Source organism: Pogoniulus pusillus, chromosome 22 (genome assembly GCF_015220805.1).
Source record: "Pogoniulus pusillus isolate bPogPus1 chromosome 22, bPogPus1.pri, whole genome shotgun sequence".
Lineage (NCBI taxonomy): Eukaryota > Metazoa > Chordata > Aves > Piciformes > Lybiidae > Pogoniulus > Pogoniulus pusillus.
The window spans coordinates 15243711-15262433 of record NC_087285.1 but is presented as its reverse complement, the minus strand read 5'-3'; the positions used below and the strand labels follow the sequence as shown (position 1 = coordinate 15262433).

Here is an 18723-nt window from a genome sequence, read left to right as displayed (position 1 = left end):
CGCCGCCGGCTCTGCCCCCAGTGATCCGATATAAGGAGGGGCCTGGGCGGGTGCTGCTGGCGCTTGAGTCCCGGGGCCGCCGGTGCCTCGCTGCACGCTGCCGTGCCGCCGCCCGCTCAGCCCCGCGGTCCGGGGCACGGCTGGCCGCAGGTAAGTGTGGGAGGGCTGGACTGCGGCACGGCTGAGTCCTCGTCCTCTGCCAGGGGTGGCACAGTCATGAGGGGTACAGGGCTGGGGCCTGGGTCTGAGGAAAGGCGGTTGGCTGGGGTTGGGCCCGTGTCGGGTAGGGCTGAGGTTCACCGTCCCAAGGAAGGGAAACGGTGAGGCACGGGATGGGGAGCGGGGTTTGGGGGTTCCCACGGGGCGGGATTAAGAGCGGGGCCTTGAGAACCCGATGGGCAGGACCAGTGTGCCGGCCTGGCGGCCGCTTAACGACTAGAAGGGCTTGGGGGTGCTGATGTTCTCCAGCCTGAGCCCTGCGAGGGTCTGCCTGCTCGCCCGCTCCGGTCGCGGCGCCGAGCTGGGGCTTGCACGGCTGCCGGGAATGCCTGACACGCAGCCCTCCTCCGGCCCTCCCGAGCGGGGAGAGCGCTGGTGTCGTCTTACACGCCTTATATAGCCCGCACCGGCCCGCAGTGAGCGGGGGCACGCTGGCCCCCGGCCCTGCAGCCTGCGCCGCTCCCCAGCCGAGAGCCCCCGGTTCCTTGTGAGAGGAGTGGCAAGGGCCCAGGGTACCCGGCGCTGGCCCTGTCCCCATCCTGCCTGCGGCAGGACGAAAATCCTGAGGGGCTTCTCAGGGGCCTTGGCTCTTTTCAGGTGAGGGGTGGCTTGGAGTCGAGAGCTGGTCTGTCTGCTCGGAGGCTTGGGCAGCTGACAGCTGTCAGCACGGCCCTGGCAGGCAGGGGATCACTGGAATTCCCTCCCCGCCGGAGTCTCGGCTCCGTGTGTGGAGATGGGCTCGCTCCCAGGTGGCATCTGCTCGGCCGGCTGCTGGAGCACCAGCCTGCCTGCCTGCCTGCCAGGCGCCTTGGGTGGTATCGTACAGCTCCCTTGCTGCTGCTGCTACTGTTACCTCACTCGGCAAAAACACCTCTAGTGCCCATTCCATACCTGCTGTTGCTTCTGTGCAATCTGAAATGGTCTTGATTTTCAGCAATGAGAGTTTCTGGACTGCCACACGGGAGAGCACATCTTGGTTTTGGGAGAAGGAGAGCAGAGCCCATGGGAGGCAGCAGGGCTGTGCCTGACTTTCTGGCACTAGCCAGTGTTAGTCTGGCCCCCTCAGCTCTCACACCGCTGGAAGAGATGTTGATAGATTTGGGGTGCGCCTCTAACCACAGTGTAGGACGGTCAGGGTGGAGTTACAGCTAGAAATGTGACCTGTCTTCTGCACCGTCCTGCTAGACACCGTCCCTCTCTATTATGCCAGCATTCTTCCCGTGTACCCTAATGCCAGGATCACACCTCTTTCCCTCCAGAGATGGGCGACATGGAGTCTTATAAGGTGATGTTGAATGGGCCAGCACCGTGGGGCTTCAGGCTGCAAGGAGGGAAGGATTTCAGCATGCCGCTTTCCATTTCCAGGGTAAGAGAAGCTGATACCCGTTCTTCCTCCTGTGTCTTGGTGGCTGAGGCAGAGCCATGTGGGGGATGCAGATGAGCTGGGGCTAGGGAAGTACTGCATCCTGTCCTGCCTGGCTCTGTATAGCCTCCTTGGTGCCTTATCATCTGCAATCCGGCATGGGGGTGTTCCGGGCAGCAGACTGCAACAGACACGAAGTGCTGCACAGCCTCTGCAAAGTCACTCTGTCTGCTGGAGGGGGCAGGGGAGGCTCCTTCCAGAGCTCACCATAGGAGGAGGGGAGTTGCTTTCACCATCTTAGAGCTGTGAGTCTGGTCTCCTGGTGTGCACCCTGATGCTGGGCTCTGCATCCTGGGACCTGGCTTGTGCCCTTCTGCCCTTCCTCTCACTGCATGGATCCCAGCTCTGCACCTAAACTAGCTCTCAAAATGAGCAGAGAGAGGAGGAGGAGGAGGAGGAAGCCTGTGCTGCTGCCTGCACTGGGACATGACTCCCTCCGTAAAACCAGCTCGTTTCTGCAGCACGACCTATTGTGCTGCTAGCTGGTTGTGGCTGAGGCATCTGGTGAGAGGCTGTTCCTTGTGCAGTACTTGGCCAGGCCAGGACTGGCCCCTGGGTTTGTGTGGGTCCCTGTCCCTAGGTGGCTGCTGGTTGCAGCACTGGCCATGCAATTGCCTTATAAGCCTTGGAATGTGCCTGCGTTGCCTGTGTAGCTGATGCTTGAGCAGCTGGCACAGAGGCTTTCTCAAAGGACAGTTTTGCCTGTGGCACTGAGTGCTGCGTGCAGACCTTCCGCCTGCATGACCCCAGCACCCTGCTTGTGTCCTGGGGCACATGGGACCCCACAGAACCCTGGCATGGAGCACGGACCCCGAGGGTGCAGTGCGAGGCTGGAGTAGCCAGCGCAGCTGCTGCCCCGGGGCCTGCTGATCTCTGCCGAGCATGCAGAGATGGCTTCAGCGAGTTTATTCTCTGAAAAATGTTTCTCTTGGCTGCTAGCCAGCACTTAACAAAGGATCTGGTTGGACGGAGGAGCCTCCCAGGGCCCAGAGCAGGAACCTCATGAGGCAGCGACCCGCTGCATGGGCAGACCAGCTTTGCCACCCTGGGCAGAGTGGGCAGGAGCAGCAAGAATGTTCCCAAGGGGCATATCCAGCTTTTTGGGGCCTCTCTAGGAAGGTTGGGCTCTGTGGAGGGCAGTGGGCTCTGTCTAAGAGGAGGAATTATAGCATGTAAGGCTAGAATGGACCTTAAGTATCATCTAGTCTGACCTTTCATAGGTAATAGTATGATTGGAACGAGGTGGCCCAGCACCCTGTCAGACTGAGTCTTAAAGCTGCTGCATATCCTAGTGGCATCCCCAGCCCTAAAGCTTCTGCCTGGAGCATGCTACTGTCCTTGGCCACTGCTTGCCTGGAGCAGCAGGACAGGCTGTCCTGTCAGGTGTGGGCTTGCCAGAACAGGCTGGAAGGATGCATCCTGCCCTAGGCTTTAAGGGCTGTGGTGAGGTCCTGCTTTGTGAGGCCTGGGAGCAGAAGGGGAAAGCGGCACTGAGAACAGCACTGGCTCATGCTTTGGCTTTCAGCTGTGTCTGTTGCTGTGACTCTACTAGGGGAGCTGTGAAGCTGCTTCAGCTTGGTGGTCACACAGAAGAGGTGCCATGCTGGCTCTCTGCATGCATTTCTTGTGGCAAGGAGCTGTTCTGGGATCCTGACACCTTGGCCAGGCAAGCTGTGAGATTGTAGTCCTAAACTGCTCACAGTGGAGCCAGGATATGGACTGGTGTCTGGGCAGCTGGGTGCTACGTGGCACATCCCAGCATCTGCAGGTAGGAGGTGATGGGGATGTGGCCCGTGTGGGTGAGGCTACCCTCTGTGTTGGATGAAAGGCTTTTTGGGGTACATGAGCCCTGAACAGGGATGTCCAGTGGGCATCTTGCTGGGTGTGGTGATGGGAGGTAGACATAGAACAAAGAACTGGCTGGGCGGAGGGGAGGAAGCAAGCCCTGGGTAGCAGGACTAGGCAGGAAGTGGGAGGGCTGGCACTGCCATGGCTCCTGGCTGGGCTGGCACCTGCCAAAGGGGTTTTCTGGCCTGCTGGTGCAGAGAGGGAAGGGGAGCATGGTGGTGCTGGCCAGGCTGGGTGTGGCTGTGTGACACAGGCTACTGTGCTCTCCCCTTCCGGGGCAGCTGTGTGAAAACCTCTCCCAGCTCCAGCTCTTGCCTCCAAACCTATGCAGCCACCCCATGTCTTCCCCAACCCTCCAGGGCAGCAAGCTGGGGCTTGCAACTATGCGGCCAGCAGCAGGCTGGTGCCTCTTGCTGCCTAGCCATCTCCCTGTGCCAGGCAGAAGGAGTGGGTGCTGGGTGGCATGGAGGGACCAGAGGAGGGATTATCCACATTCCACTGGACATGGCATTGGGATATAGATGGAGCCAGGCCGTGCCCTGCCCAGGCGTAGTGCTTTGCTTTATGTGGAGGGTTGGTGTTGGTGTGGGGAGGGAAAGCCTGACTCTGGGGCAAGCTGGGCCCTGCACAGGGGCAAGGAGGAGCCAGAACTCCAGGAATAGGGATTTTTCATTCTTCTGATGGTGCTGGGAATCTGGCTCGCTCCTTTTATGTTCATGTCAAACAAGACTTGAGGAAATACTTGGTCCAAGTCCAAGCGCCTCAAGTTCTTCCTTGCTGGAGAAGCAGGAATGGCTGCAGCCTGCCTACGTCTGTCTGTCTGTCAGTGGCTGGAAGCTGCATACCGTGTTTGGGGCCCTGCTCGCCTTTGGCTGTGCATCCTTATCAGGAGGGGAAGGCAGCCTCTGCTTCCCAGCACTGGGCTGGTGTAGAGCCGTGCAGTAGAGCCACTTCAGGGGCAAGGCATGTTCCCAGCACCATGGCTAGATGAGAACCTGTGGCCGTGCTCCACGCTGCTCTAGCGGGGCGAGGTCAGGGGAAGCAGTGTGGGTGGGAGCTGGTGCCTCCTCTGTGGGGATGAGGTAATGTCTGCTGGGAGGGGAATGGGACGTGAGTGTGGGTGGCTGTGGAGAGCATCTAGGGGATGCCTTCTCTGTCCCCCACCTCAACTCAGGAGAAGGGCTGGACATGCCTGTGGTTTGCAACAAGATGTGGGCTGCTCGTTGGGCCCTGACTCACTCTGCTGCCTTCCCACTGTGGGGATGGCTCTCAGGGTCAGCCAGGCCTCCTGCCAAGGCTGAGCTAGTACTGCCTCCATTGTTTGAGTCATGGGGATGGGGCTGCGGGGTGCTCCCGGCTGTGCCAGAGTGCAGGGGCTGGGCAGTGCCCTGGGGTAGTGCTGAGCACTCTACTGTTGCAAAGGGGAAGAGTTGCTCTGGGATAAGGTGCTGGGAAACACAGTGGGGTGTTCCAGGCTCCCTGCATCCCTGTGGGTCAGGCCTGTGTGGGTGTCCTGTAGTGGGCCATACTTTGTGGGAGAGAGCCTGCGTCCTAGCAGACCTCAGCTTTTGTGAGATAAGTGTGTCCCACTGCTCTCCTGTCACTGCTTGGCTGGCCTGGCTCTCCCTGACTCTCTGTCCTGCAGCTGACACCAGGCGGGAAGGCAGCCCAGGCTGGTGTGGGAGTGGGCGACTGGGTGCTGTACATCGATGGGGAGAGCACCAGCTCCATGACACACATCGAGGCCCAGAACAGGATCCGTGCCTGCGGGGACAGGCTGTCTCTCACTCTGAGCAGGTAGGAGTCATGGGACCTGCAAACTTGCGGTGCTGGCATGGCCGCTCTCCTTAGTGCCATTTCTTGGCATCGCTATCTCAGTATCATTGCCTCCTTGTTTGGAGCTTGGCAGCCTACAACTGGGTCCAAAGGCTCTTGGCTGGATGAGCCTTAGCTTGGTTGCCAGCACTCGCCTGCAAGCCATGGGGCAGTGCCAGCAAGTTGTGGCTTTGTGGCTCCCCCAGGCAGGTGCTGTATCCCTGGGGTACTAGTATCGTGGCAGTGGGTGGGCCAGTTCCAGCACTTGCCCATCTGTCTTCTCTCTTGCAGAACCCAGAACCAGATGGGGAAGCCACAGAAGGTACGTGTTGCCCTGGGCGCTGCAGCAGCAGCTTAGCCTTGTGTCAAGGGAGGGGGAGTCTCTGAGCATAGACAGACAAATGAACTTTGGTCCTGAGGGGGCTGGGGTGTGTTTGAAAGGCTGAAAAACTTCCTACTGGAGGAGCAGCTCTGACTCCTGGCACTTCAGGGATCAGAGGGAGTGGGGTCTGTCCAGCAGGCCCCCGGACGCTGCCTGTCCTTGACCCTGCTAGGTGTGGGCAGTGGTGTAGGAGAGGTAAACATAGGGAAGGAGGTTCAGCAGCCTCTGGGCCCCATATGCTAGGGAGTGCCCTGGCACGGGGAGGCAGGGCTGGGGCCAGTGACTGGTGGCTCCTGGATGGAAGTCGCCCACATGCGTTCAGCCTTGTGCCACGGAGTGGTTGTGATCAGTGAATTCTATGATTCTGTGTGTGTGTGTGTGCATGCACTGCCCTGCCACGGGCAGCAGCGAGTGTCCAAGGTGCGCACGAATGCTCCTACGACCCTTGGGCTGGGCTTGTGACCGGCTGTTCCTGGGCCAGGTGCCCGGCAGAGATAGATACCAGCCTGGCATCTGAGGTGCACGTGCTGTCCAGCTTTCTTACCTGGCTGTTTGCTGCGCTGCCTGGCCCGGGGCTGCCCCTTGCATGCTGCTTGACGTGTGAGCCTGTGTCTGTGTGTTTTGTCTTGCTCAGGACTCACTCCCCTGCTCTGAACCCCTGAAATATAACTTCGCTCCCAGCACCACCCTCAACAAAACAGCTCGGCCCTTCGGGGCCAGCTCACCTCCGAACCCACCGCCCGGGCTGGTGACGAAACCTGTGACGTATGCGCCCCTGGTGCCCACCTGCACCCCCCAGCACAATGGGTATGTTGCTGTCCATCCTGCTCCCCGAGGATTGGGGGGGAGCCCGCTGCCCGATCCTGCTGCGCCTTGCATGCCTGGCACCTATGGGTGGGAGTGGGCAACAGTGCCCACGCCAGGGTTCCCTGATGGCTGGTGCTGAGGTGGTGTAACAGGATTGTCGTCTGTGGGGACACGCAGCCGTGCACGTGCTGATCCCTGTCTTGGGGACATGTCAGGAGACCCATGTGGCACAGGAATTGTACCAGGATGCTTGCTGGTGTCTACAGTGGCAGGGAAGTGGTGGCTGAGTTGTGGTCACCAAGCGGTGCCCAGTCGGGCACATCCTGCTGGTCCCCTGATGACAGGACAGGATGCTTAAAAAGAAGCCCTTGACCTCTATGCAGTGCCATCTTTGTCCTGCTCACAGGGAAGAAGCTCCCATCTCTGCAGACTGCCCACCTGGCTGCTGTGTGTCAGACAGCTGCCAATCCCTGCCCCTCCTGCTGGGAGCTGCCATGGTGCCCTGAAATTGGGCACTGATTGGGGTAATGTGGCCACAGCTATCTTGGGCACCGAGGTCTGTCTTGGGGGACTGTGGGAGTTCTAGTCTGTTGGCATCTGCTCTTGCATCCCAGTGTGCTCCCAGCCCTGGGTGAGCTGAGCATGAGTCTTAGGAGCAGGGGAACCACTGCAGATTATAGGTGAGCTCTGGAAACTTATGTACTACACATCTAATTTCACCTTCCTTTTTCTTTCTTTCTCTCCTCCCTTTGTCTTTCTCTCTCCCTTACAGGTGCTGAGCCTTGACATGTCAGTAAGCCTTTTGTCTGCTCTCTCTGTCTTCCCTGCACACCTCCTCCCTGCTAGTGCCCCATTCTGTAGGGCCTGGAGACAGGCAGCATATGCTACTCTGCCCTTCTGGGTGGGTGACTCCTGACAGCAAGCTGTCTTCAGCCTGAAGGGGCAGTGCTGCCTGTCTCTGCTGGCTGCTAGGGTCCTGGAGTGTCCTTGTGTGTGGTTCCTTCACTGACACACGACTCAGTTGAGCAACTGCTGCTGGGTTATGCTGGCCACCTTGCCCAGGGCCAGCCAGGAGGCTGGCACTGCCATGAGCACCATAAATACTTATTGGACTCCATGCAGCTCCACTGCTAATGGATTTTTGGCCTTGGCTTATTCTTGCAGTGTATTTTTTACTTCTGGTCCTTAGGGCCAGTCTCAGACTGTCAGGAATGGTGGTCAGTCTTGTCTCAGTCCTTAACAAACCTTTACTATGTGGAGGGGTAGTAGGGGATGTGGGGAGTAAGGTAGTGTATGGTATCTCAGGTACTGGTATGCTGTGGTTCTGTGCTGGGGGAGGTGTGGAGCATTCTCATGGTGGTGATGCTGTGGGTGGGGATCTGTCAGATTTGACAGACAGCTCTGTCACACGCAGGCAGCCTCTGCAGCCGCTGGAGCTTCCTAGCACACCTGTCTATGACCCTGAAAAGTTGAGGCTGATAGAGGATGCTGAGGATTGGCGACCCCGCACTGGCACCTCTCAGTCCCGCTCCTTCCTCAAACTGGCCCGGCTGACGGGCACAGATGGCAGTAAGTTCCCACAGGGCCTGGCACTGCCTGGCTGCCCAGGGGTGTAAGCCTTTGCTAGGGCAGCTGGAGCTGTTTAAAGGTTGTGGCACATCATGATACCATAGCCTTAGTTTTGGCCTGCTGTGGCTGCTCTGGAGCAGTTGAGCTGGTGGGAACTACCTGGATCTGTGTGTGGGCTCATCATGGTGCTACTGGGCTGGGGCTGTGTGTTTGGGCAGGAGAGATCAGTTTTCCTCCTTTCTCTTCTTGCTCTCCCTGAGCCTTGGTTATTGCTGACTGACCCTGTCTCCTCCTTTCTCTCTTGCTGCACTCAGTGGAGGATCACGAGGATGAGCTTGTTAAAAAGCCCAGGTAAGGGGAGTGTATGCCAGGATGGCAGCAGCAGCAGCCGTGAGGGTGCCCACTTTGGGATCAGCCCCTCAAATGGTTTGTGCACACTGCTTGTGGTGAATCTGGGGCAGCTCTTTGCCCTATTGCTATTTCTTATTTTTCTCCTTCTGTGTCCTCTTTAGAGCTGAGCTGTTGGCAGAGCCACATGTCAGGCACTGACACCTCTCACCCACTGTTCAGACTCTCACTTTGGGGACTATCCTGGCAAGGCATGCACCTACGAGGCAGGCTGTCCCAGACAGGGTATCCCTGTCCTGGGTGTGCTGGGCAGGATGTGCTGGCACTGTTGGCAGTGAGCTGGGGAGGATGAGCTGCACCATAACTTCTTGAGCAAATGTGATCTGGAGGAGGCTGATAGCACTGGCACAACACCTTACTGGGGGCACTGGGAGGTGCTGGGCAGCACCAGGACCTGGGGCACGATGTTATATGAGTCTGCTGTGGGGCACTCAGGTCGAGATGGGTGAGTGTCACTAGCTTCTGCTTGGGATTTGTAGTGTGTGTGGGATGGGCTGAGCCGTGGGTCAGGCATTGACTGCTGTGCCGCCGTTTTTGTGCTGCCACAGGGATGCCCGTGGATCCAGTTTGGGCACAGGGGAGCAGTGGTGAGTGCTGGGTCTGGTGAGGGAGTCAGCGTGTTTGAGGGCAGATTTGGGATCACTGCCCTGTGTCAAAGCAGGGCCTGTGCATGGTGCTGGCTGAGCATCTGCCTTCTGTCACTCACAGGCAGCCCCCACAGCTGCTGGTGTCCCCCAGCACCCCTGTGTGTGACCCTGGGAAGTTGCGGCTGATAGAGGATGCTGAGGACTGGCAGCCCCGCACCGGGACCTCCCAGTCCCGCTCCTTCCAGAAACTGGCCCAGCTGGTGGGCACAGATGGCAGTAAGTTCCTACAGAACCTGGTGCTGCCTGGCTGCCCAGGTGTGCCTGGCTTTGCTGGGATAGCCAATAAAGAGGCTGTGCAGTAATGTGGCACTAGGGCTTGATTTTGGCCCCAAGTCAGGGGGCCTTCAGTGGGCTCAGTCTTCAGGGAGACTAAGCTTTCAGGAGCTGCCTGGGGCCATGTCTGGGTTTGTGGTTGCTGGGCTGGGACCATACTCTGCCCTGTGGCTGGGCAGGGCTGTGTGTTGGGGCAGGAGGGTTGCAGGGTGAGAGGTCAGATTTGCTTCTTTGCCTTCCCTTCCTTGCTTTCTTTCTCATCCCTGCGCCTTAGTTGCTGCACCCTTAACCATATGTCCTCCTTTTTCTCTTACTGAATTCAGTGGAGGATCATGAGGATGAGCTTGTTAAAAAGCCCAGGTAAGGGGAGTGTTTGCCAGGGCAGCATCAGCAGCCACGAGTGTGCCTACATAGGGCTCAGCCCACTTGGCTCATTTATGCTCACTCTTGCTGCTTGTGACTTTGGGGCAGCTCTTGACCCTGTTGCTGTTTCTTCTCTATCCTCTCTCTCTTCCTAGCGCCAAGTTGTTGACAAAGCTGCACAACAGACACTGCCAGCACTTAGACTGTCACCTCAGAAGTATCCTAACTGGGCACGTGCCTGCCAGGCAGGCTGTCCTTTGCCAAGTTGTCTCTACACTGGGTTGTCCCTGTACTGGGTGTTCTGGGCAGGACCCACTGGGCACTGCTAACACCGTGCTGAGAAGGGCAAATGGCAGCATGGTGTAGTGGACACAGTGGGTAGGAGCAGCTGTTTGCACCGATGCCTTCTTGGGGGTGTTGGGAGGTGCTGAGAAGTGCCTGAGCCTGAGGCACGGTATCCTGTGGTGCTGTGAAGTGGCTGCAAGGCTGGTCTGGAGTGAATGCTGCTGGCATCTTCATGGGGCTTGTGCTTCTGCAGGGCTGGTGACATGTATGGGAGGGGTGGGCTGAGCCGTGGGTCAAACACTTGACCATTGTGCTACCACATTTTCTGATGCCACAGGGATGCCCGTGGGCCCAGCTCAGGCACAGGGAAGCAGCGGTGAGTGCTGGGTCTGGTGAGGGGGTCAGCGTGTTTGAGGGCAGATTTTAGATCACTGCCCTCTGCCAAAGCAGGGCTTGTGCCTGGTGCTGGCTGAGCACCTGCCTTCTGTCACTCACAGGCAGCCCCCACAGCCAGTGGAGTCTCCCAGCACCCCTGTGTGTGACCCCGAAAAGTTGCGGCTGTTAGAGGATGCTGAGGACTGGCAGCCCAGCGTTTGGAGCTCTCAGTCCCGCTCCTTCCGCAGACTGGCCCAGCTGGTGGGCGCAGACAGCAGTAAGTTCCCACAGAACCTGGTGCTGCCTGACTGCCCAGGTGTGCCTAGCAGAGGCTATGTGGTGATGTGGCAGCAGGAGACTTGGCCTTGACCCTGTGTTGTTCCCCTGTGGTGGCTGAGCCATGGGAACTACCTGAGGCTGTGCATGGGCTTGTGGTAGTGCCATTGGGCTGGAGTCATGGTCTGCTCTGTGTCTGGTCAGGGCTGTGTGTTGAGGCAGGAGAAGTTGGTTTTCCTCCTTTTCCTTGTTTCCCTTCCTTTTGTCCCTGAGCATCAGATGCTGCAGACTGACCCTGTCTTCTCCTTTTTCTCCTGCTGCACTCAGTTGAGGATCATGAGGATGAGCTTGTTAAAACACCCAGGTAAGGGGAGCATGTGCCAGGACAGCAGCAAGAGCAGTACACAAGGCTGCATGTCCCATGCAAGCCTTGGGCACTGCTGGTGCTCAGCTGGGAAGACCAAGCTGCATTGTGGTCTCTCGGATAAATGAGGGCTGGAGGATGCTACCACTGGGGGAGTCTGGCCTAGGGGTGTGGGAAGATGCTGGATAGCACCTAGACTTGGGTCATGATGTCCTGTGTACCTAGTGTGGGGCTGCCAGGTGACTGGGCAGAGTGGATGTGTGCCACCAGCAGGTTTGCCTTTGCCGTCACTATTAGAGATGATTCTGGGAAGCTCTCCACTCTGTTCCTTTTGCTTTTCTCCTTCTCCAGCCTCCTGTTACCTCTCTGTACTTTTCCTAGAGACAAGCTGTTGACAGAGCTGCAGAGCTCACCCTGTGCTTGCCTCATAACAGGCACCGCCAATGCTTAGCCACTATTCTGACTGTCACTTCAGGAGGGTCCTGTCAGGCAGGCTGTTTCCAACCATGCCGTCCCCATACTGGGCTGTCTCTATGCCAGATGTGCTGGGCAGGACCCGCTAAGCACTGCTGACACTGAGCTGAGAGGGACCAATGTCAGCATGGTGTACTGGACACAGTGGGTGTGGGTAGCTGATGGCACTGGCAGCACCTTGCTAGGGATTTTGGGAGGTGCCGGGAAGTGCCTGGGGCATGATGTCCCATGGGGCAGTGAGGTACTTGTACGTACTGGAATGAATGCTGCTGGCATCTTCGTGGGGCTTATGCCTCTGTGGGGCTGGTGGTGCAGTTAGAAGGGATGGGCTGAGCCGTGGGTCAGGCATTGACTGCTGTGCCGCCGTTTTTGTGCTGCCACAGGGATGCCCGTGGATCCAGTTTGGGCACAGGGGAGCAGTGGTGAGTGCTGGGTCTGGCGGGGGAGTCAGCATGTTTGAGGGCAGATTGGGATCACTGCCCTGTGTCAAAGCAGGGCCTGTGCATGGTGCTGGCTGAGCACCTGCCTTCTGTCACTCACAGGCAGCCCCCACAGCTGCTGGTGTCCCCCAGCACCCCTGTGTGTGACCCTGGGAAGTTGCGGCTGATAGAGGATGCTGAGGACTGGCAGCCCCGCACCGGGACCTCCCAGTCCCGCTCCTTCCAGAAACTGGCCCAGCTGGTGGGCACAGATGGCAGTAAGTTCCTACAGAACCTGGTGCTGCCTGGCTGCCCAGGTGTGCCTGGCTTTGCTGGGATAGCCAATAAAGAGGCTGTGCAGTAATGTGGCACTAGGGCTTGATTTTGGCCCCAAGTCAACACTTCAGGGAGACTTAGCTGTCTGGGGCCATGTGTGGGTTTGTGGTTGCCGGGCTGGGGCCTTACTCTGCCCTGTGGCTAGGCAGGGCTGTGTGTTGGGGCAGGAGAGGGCAGAGGGAGGAGAGGTTTTTGTCTCTTTCTTTCCTTCCTTTCCTGTTCTTGGGCCTCAGTTGCCTCAGACTGACCCCGTTTCCTCCTTTCTCTCCTGCTTTCAGTGGAGGATCATGATGATGTGTTTGTTAAAAAGCCCAGGTAAGGGGAGCATGTGCCAGGGTGGCACCAGGACCTGCATGCAGGGCTGTGTGTCCCATGCAGGCCTCTGGGCACTGGCTGACAAGAAGCTGGGGATGCCAATCTGTGCCATGGTTTCCTGAACACAGTGGGTTAGGGGCAGCTGATGGCACTGGCAACACCTTGCTGGGGGTGTTGTGTGTGAGCAGCGCCTGTACCTCTGGGACACAATTTTCTGTGAGCCTAGCATGGGGCTGGGCAGAGCTGGGCAAGCGTCACTGGCTTCTCTTGTGTGGGTGCAGGAAAGGAAGCTGAGGCTGGGGAGGGTCTGTTCCTTGCCCTGTGCAGGGGTGGTGCACATTGCCCCTCTTTTTTGCCTTTGCCTCATCCATGATGTCTTCTGCCCTAGTGCTGTGAATGCTGGGTCCCACTTGTACCTGGTTCGCTATGCCACCAATAAATGCTCCTGGGTTTGTAATAGTCTCTTTGTCATTGTCCAGAAGAGGCATAACACCGCTGGCTCTCCCTCTGTCCCCATCCCTGCTTTTGAGTGGGCCCTGCATCTCTGGTCTCAGCTTGCCCTGCCTGTGCCCAAGCCCAGTGCTGGCAGCCCTCCAAGGGTCACAGACCTTACCTCTCCCAGGACCAGCCTTGCCCCAGCTTCACCAGTCCAGGACCCTGAGGCTCTTCATTTTGTGTCAGGTCCAAGCATCTTTGCACCCTGATGAGGATGGGGATGGCCATCATGTACAAGCAGGCAGCTGGGGTCTGTATGGTCCCCAGTGTCTCTGGTCAGTCTGGAGCAATCCAGAGCTTGGTGTGGGACCCTAGGAGGCATCTACTTCCCAGACCACCGTGATGGGTGGCATAGACCCTGGGAGTGCTGTATCTTTACAAGGCTGAAGGCACTGTGTTTGGTACTCTATCACCAAAACAGCTAATGGCTGAGCATGGGAGCTTGGCCAGACACTCCTGCCTGCCTGTGGGGGTGATGGGGTGCTGCCTGCATGCACAGGCCTGCTGGGCCGTGAGAGCAAGTGAAGCAACCTGGATTAACTGCTTGTTCTGTAGCCAGGTTTCCGTGCTGGACCCGTCCCCTGCAGCAGCAATGAAGACTGAGCCAGGACTGGGTAAGCGAAACATTTCCTCTGGGCTCAGGAGGGAGGGGGATGATGGTGCTGGGGGATGCTGCTTGCGCAGCCATGAGCACTGTGAAGAGGCTGCCAAGGGATCTGGAGCGCTGTTCTGGAGACTTAAGTGTGTGTGCAGCCCCCAGGACCCCTGCTGCAACCCCTGGACCTACCAGTCGCCCACCCTGGGCTGTAGACCCGTCGTTTGCTGAGCGCTATGCCCCAGACAAGACCAGTACGGTGGTGAGCAAGCACAGCCAGCCGGTCACGCCGACCCCCATGCAGAACCGCAGCTCCATCGTGCAGGCAGCCCAGCAAGGCCCTGAGGGTTCCAACTGCACCCCCCTCTGCTACAAGTGCAACAAGGTCATCAGGTAAGCCCTGGCCACCCCCGCTGAAATGCCAGTGCCTTGGGTCCCAGTGTGGCTGATGCGATTCTGTCTTGCTACAGGGGACGGTACCTGGTGGCACTGGGGCATTATTACCACCCTGAGGAGTTCACCTGCTGCCAGTGCAGGAAAGTGCTGGACGAGGGTGGCTTCTTTGAGGAGAAAGGCTCCATCTTCTGCCCCAAGTGCTATGATACGCGCTACGCACCCAGCTGTGCCAAGTGCAAGAAGAAGATCACCGGAGTGAGTGTCCCTCAGTCTGCCCCACACCTCCTGTCCTTGCTCTCCATTCCCCTGTAGGTGCCTGGCTCTGCCTCTTCCTGTCCTGATCCCATCCCATGGGCACTCTATGTCCCTTTCTGCCTTGGGTGAGGCTCCCCTGTGGCGCAGGGTGGTCCTGCCCTGGCTGACAGTGGTTCCTCCTCAGGAGGTCATGCACGCACTGAAGATGACCTGGCATGTGCAGTGCTTCATGTGTGCTGCCTGCAAAACTCCCATCCGCAACCGTGCCTTCTACATGGAGGAGGGACAGCCCTACTGCGAGAGAGGTAGGACCCAGAGACCCTGTGTGTCACTCTTCATGGCCCTGGGACATGGGGCACCATAAGGGCTCAGCAGCTGCCCACAGGGCTGGGGCATGAGCTGTCCTGCACTGCAGGGCTCTCCCTGGGACATAGGGAATGTGGGGATCCCCCTTTTGCAGTTCTGAACATTCCATCCCAATCCTCCCTGGCTGCCACTGGGTAGTGCAGTTGTTCCTGTGTTGCCATGGAGATGACAGAGGATGTACCTCAAAGGCGAGCACAGCATCCTGGGAGATGAGGTTTGCCTTCTCCCTGCAGCCACCCTGTGCTGCACAGGCATCTCTCCTGGGTGTCCTGGGCATTGTCTGTCCTGGGGCTGTCAGTGAATTTTCCACAGGCTGTGCTCGTGGGATCTCGGCTGCGCTGCCGCCCTGCTCCTCTGGGGACGCTGACCTGTGGGCCATGCATCACCTGGTCTCTGCCTTTCCTCACAGACTATGAGAAGATGTTTGGTACCAAGTGCCGTGGCTGTGACTTCAAGATTGATGCTGGAGACCGGTTCCTGGAGGCGCTGGGATTCAGCTGGCATGACACTTGCTTCGTCTGTGCGGTGAGCCCTGTACCTCCCTCCCCAGCTGATGGGCACTGGGGCTCTCCCTGGCAGTTGTGCCCCGGTGTGGGGTCCCTGTTCACATAACATTTTCCTCACTTGGCTCTGTGCTGGTGTCTTGGGACCCTGCTCTGAGCCTCCTGCTCCTTGGCCACTATGTGATGCCAGTTCTGAGCCCTGGGCCTTGGTGAGAGCACTCTGGGACTGTTTCAGCCCCTCTGACCTGACCACCTGCACTCTCCTCCTCAGATCTGCCAGACCAACCTGGAAGGGAAGACATTCTACTCTAAGAAGGACAAACCGCTCTGCAAGAGCCATGCTTTCTCCCATGTGTGAGGGGCAGGAGTTCTGCTGTGCCCACGCATGCCTCTGGCCCTGCATGCTCCTCTTTCCACTGCTGCTGGGCCTTTGCCCCTACTCGTTGTTCCTGCCTCTTCCCTGGCTCAGCTCCATCTGGAGAGTGCTGGGTCCAGAGCCCCTTATAGCTGGATGGCTGCTTCTGTGTTCCTCAACTGGCCCTAGGAGCCCTGGCAGTGGGACACTGCATGGGTCTCCTGCCCTCAAGCCACACAGCATTGTGGCTGCAGCTGTGCTGAAGCTGGAGGTGGGGAGGTTCTGGCACAGGAGGGGCTACTCCTTTGCTCAGCTAGGGCCCATCTGCCTGGCAGCTTCAGTGCTGGGGCAGGAATGGTCCCAGCACATCCCTGAGTGGGTGAGGGCCAGCCTCCCCACTTTCCCTGCTGTGTGCTTAGCGCATGGCTGAAGACTCAGCCCTGCTCCCCTGCCAGGGCCCTGCCTACAGCAATCACCTGGCCACCCTTCCAACTGCTGGCATGGATTCCTACCTGTCTCTGTCAGCTTCATGTGTCCCAACCCAGATGGCCTGCTGTTTTCCTGGGCTAGTGTATGTGGGATGGCATATGGCAGCACCCCCATACTGACTGTGCTGGGGTTCAGCACAGCACACCAAACCCACCTGGCTGTGGGCTCACAGCATGTGCTGATGGCTGGTGGGCTCTGCAAGGCTTGGGCTTGGCTTCCTACCAAAGAGTGCTCTGCCACCGCTGTCATGGCCTGTAAGTGCCCCTCCCAAACCCACACTCTCCAGTTAGACTGCTGCTGCTGTAGCCACGGTGCTTTTAGTGCCTTTAATAAACACTTCTCTGCAAGTGCTAGCTGTCTACAGGTCTGTGGTTTCACTGAGGGAGGTGTAGCCAGATGGGAAGGTCATGCTCAGCCTTTGCCCTGTTCCCCCCCTGGGGACTGACACAGCTCCTTCCACATTTCCAGGGAAAACCTTCCCTTTGGATTTGTCTGTCTGTATCAGCTAGTGCTGGACCCCTCATGTCACCTACCCTCTCTCCATGGTAGGGTAGGACTTCTAATGGAGGCAGTAAATAACCTGAAGGGCAAATCTGCGGCAAAGGCTCATGGGGCAGGTGTTGGATCATGCAGCCCCCTCCTCACCCCTTACCTGGCAGTGTTCCTGGTCCCTGCTGCATCCTCAGTGCTACTCCTGTGCAGGGGGCAAGAAGTCAGGGCGTGCGCATGGGCCATGTGCGCCAGCTCTGGGTGTGCTCCGTCTCGGAGCAGCCAAGCGTTCACTCATGTGATGCAGCTGCCGTCCTTCGGGACGGGTGCGAGGCTGCACCAGCACCTCCGGCTGGAACAGGCTCAGGGGCAGTGGGTGTGGGAAAGAGCCACTCCTCCTGTTCTGCTCTGGCAGCTGCAACGGTCATTAATAATCGCAGCTCTTACCACGATGTGCAAGTGTAAGGAAAATGATCTTGCTAATCTACTGGAAGGTTCTGCTAGGGGCAGGAGCTGGCTGCAGGAAACAAACGCCTCCTGCTATCACTCAGAGCTAGCCTTTAGCTGCCATGCCACATCTCCCTGGTGCTACATCTTCCTCATGCCAGATGCAGCAGTGCAAAACTCCCTCAACGATGGGAAGGGGAAAGTGAGAGTGATGGAGGCAGTCTGGGGTGGGGCTGGGCAATCAAGCTGGGGCACAAAGGTGAGTGATGGGAGGATCACAAGAAGAAGCAACAGACACAGCTATGAAACTGAATAGAGACAGCCAGTGCCAGCCTGGCAGAGCCAGGGCAAGCAGGGATATAGTAGGTTCCCCAAGTCCCAAGACGAGGGTAAGTCCCAGCTGTGCAGTCAAGGTCAGGGGCAGCACAAAGGAGGGTGAGGTGATTGTCTCCACACGAGCAGCCACCGAACCAATCCTGTTTCAGCCAAGACAGCAACCTGTGAGCAAGTGGAGGCAGCCATGCAGGACAGAGCCCTGGAACAGGTTGTGCCAGCTCAGCTCCGGGGTACCCTGCCTTGGAGCAGGGCCAGGGTTGAGCTGTGGTGCTGCAGCCCACTGGGGGCTGAGCTGCTTCTGGTTGGCATTCTGTTGTCTCTGCCCCCCAACGATGATGCCTCTACCACCCAAGGTGACTCTATGCTTTGCCGATAGTAGCTCTTGCCCACCAGGTCTGCGCACCATGTGAGGAACTTGTGCACAGGCAGCAGAAGGAGGGTCTCGGGTGGGCTGCGGAGGTGGAGCCTGGGGAGGGGCTGCAGCCCGACTGCTCTGAGAACAAAGCCTGACGGCGGCGGGCTGAGGGCTCCCACCATGTCTTTGAGATCTCACCACATTCACCCTCAAAGACAGCTGAGCCGTTCGTAGGGCACCTAACGCAGCCCCAGCCCCCGCGCTGGCCCCGGCAGCTGCTCCACAGCTGCTCCCAAGCTCTTGCAGCCTCTTAGGGCGGCTGAGACTTTGGCTTGCCTTGGAAATGTTGGTGCAAGAAGGGCACGCAGGAGGAGGGAGGTCGGGCTCAAGAGCTTGAGGAGCACATCCACAGACTGCTCACCCCAACCTGCGAGTATCAGGCCCTGTATGCTCCCCACTGTCTTTCTGGCGTGGACACCTCTTACAGTTCTGAGCAGGGTACTGCTAGGTGTCATGAAGGCAGAGGCAGCGCAGTGATGCCTTTCCTGGCCAGGGTGTGCGGGCCCAGCTGGGAGCCCTGGAGGGGTCCTGTGCTGGGTCAGCACCAAAGCAGCTCTGTGAATTCATACAGAGTCAAAATCTCCTGGAAAAGACATCGTCGTACAAGCCTGGCAGGGTCCTGAGAGCACCGGGAAGGGGTTGAGAGTACTGGAATGGAGGGGCAAGTGAGCAACAAGAGTCCCCACAAAGGCTGCACCCACTGATACCTTGTACAGCATCAAGGGTATGGCCCACTGTACGGAGTCTTTGAAGAGGAAACGCTGGGGTGGAGAGGAGATGAGGGCATAGGGTTCCCAATGTGCTGTGGCCTCAGGGTGGAGGGGACATGAAGCAGGGGAGGGTCTAGGCTGCAGAGGAGCATCCAACATTCAATGTCCCCAGGTTGCAATATCTCCAGGAGTAGGTAGCATAGAATGCTGGTCCTCAGGGCAAAGGAGAGCCCAGCATATGGAACCACATGGGGTGCAGGCTCCCTGGATGGAG

At 58.4% G+C, this 18723-nt stretch overlaps 1 protein-coding gene across 1 annotated transcript; it reads left to right on the top strand.

The window, feature by feature from the left end:
- Positions 1 to 32: 32 nt before the first annotated feature.
- On the top strand, positions 33 to 16403 carry LOC135185484 (PDZ and LIM domain protein 7-like). Its single transcript, XM_064162252.1, has 24 exons — positions 33 to 150; positions 1479 to 1585; positions 5136 to 5287; positions 5597 to 5627; positions 7267 to 7283; positions 7909 to 8063; positions 8378 to 8414; positions 8593 to 8696; positions 8751 to 8916; positions 9020 to 9058; positions 9180 to 9334; positions 9715 to 9751; positions 10377 to 10415; positions 10537 to 10691; positions 11018 to 11054; positions 11912 to 11950; positions 12071 to 12225; positions 12562 to 12598; positions 13649 to 13707; positions 13847 to 14081; positions 14159 to 14339; positions 14524 to 14644; positions 15115 to 15230; positions 15480 to 16403. Exons 2-24 carry the CDS (start codon positions 1481 to 1483, stop codon positions 15564 to 15566), a joined length of 2259 nt encoding a protein of 752 aa, XP_064018322.1. The 5' UTR covers positions 33 to 150; positions 1479 to 1480; the 3' UTR covers positions 15567 to 16403.
- Positions 16404 to 18723: the final 2320 nt, after the last annotated feature.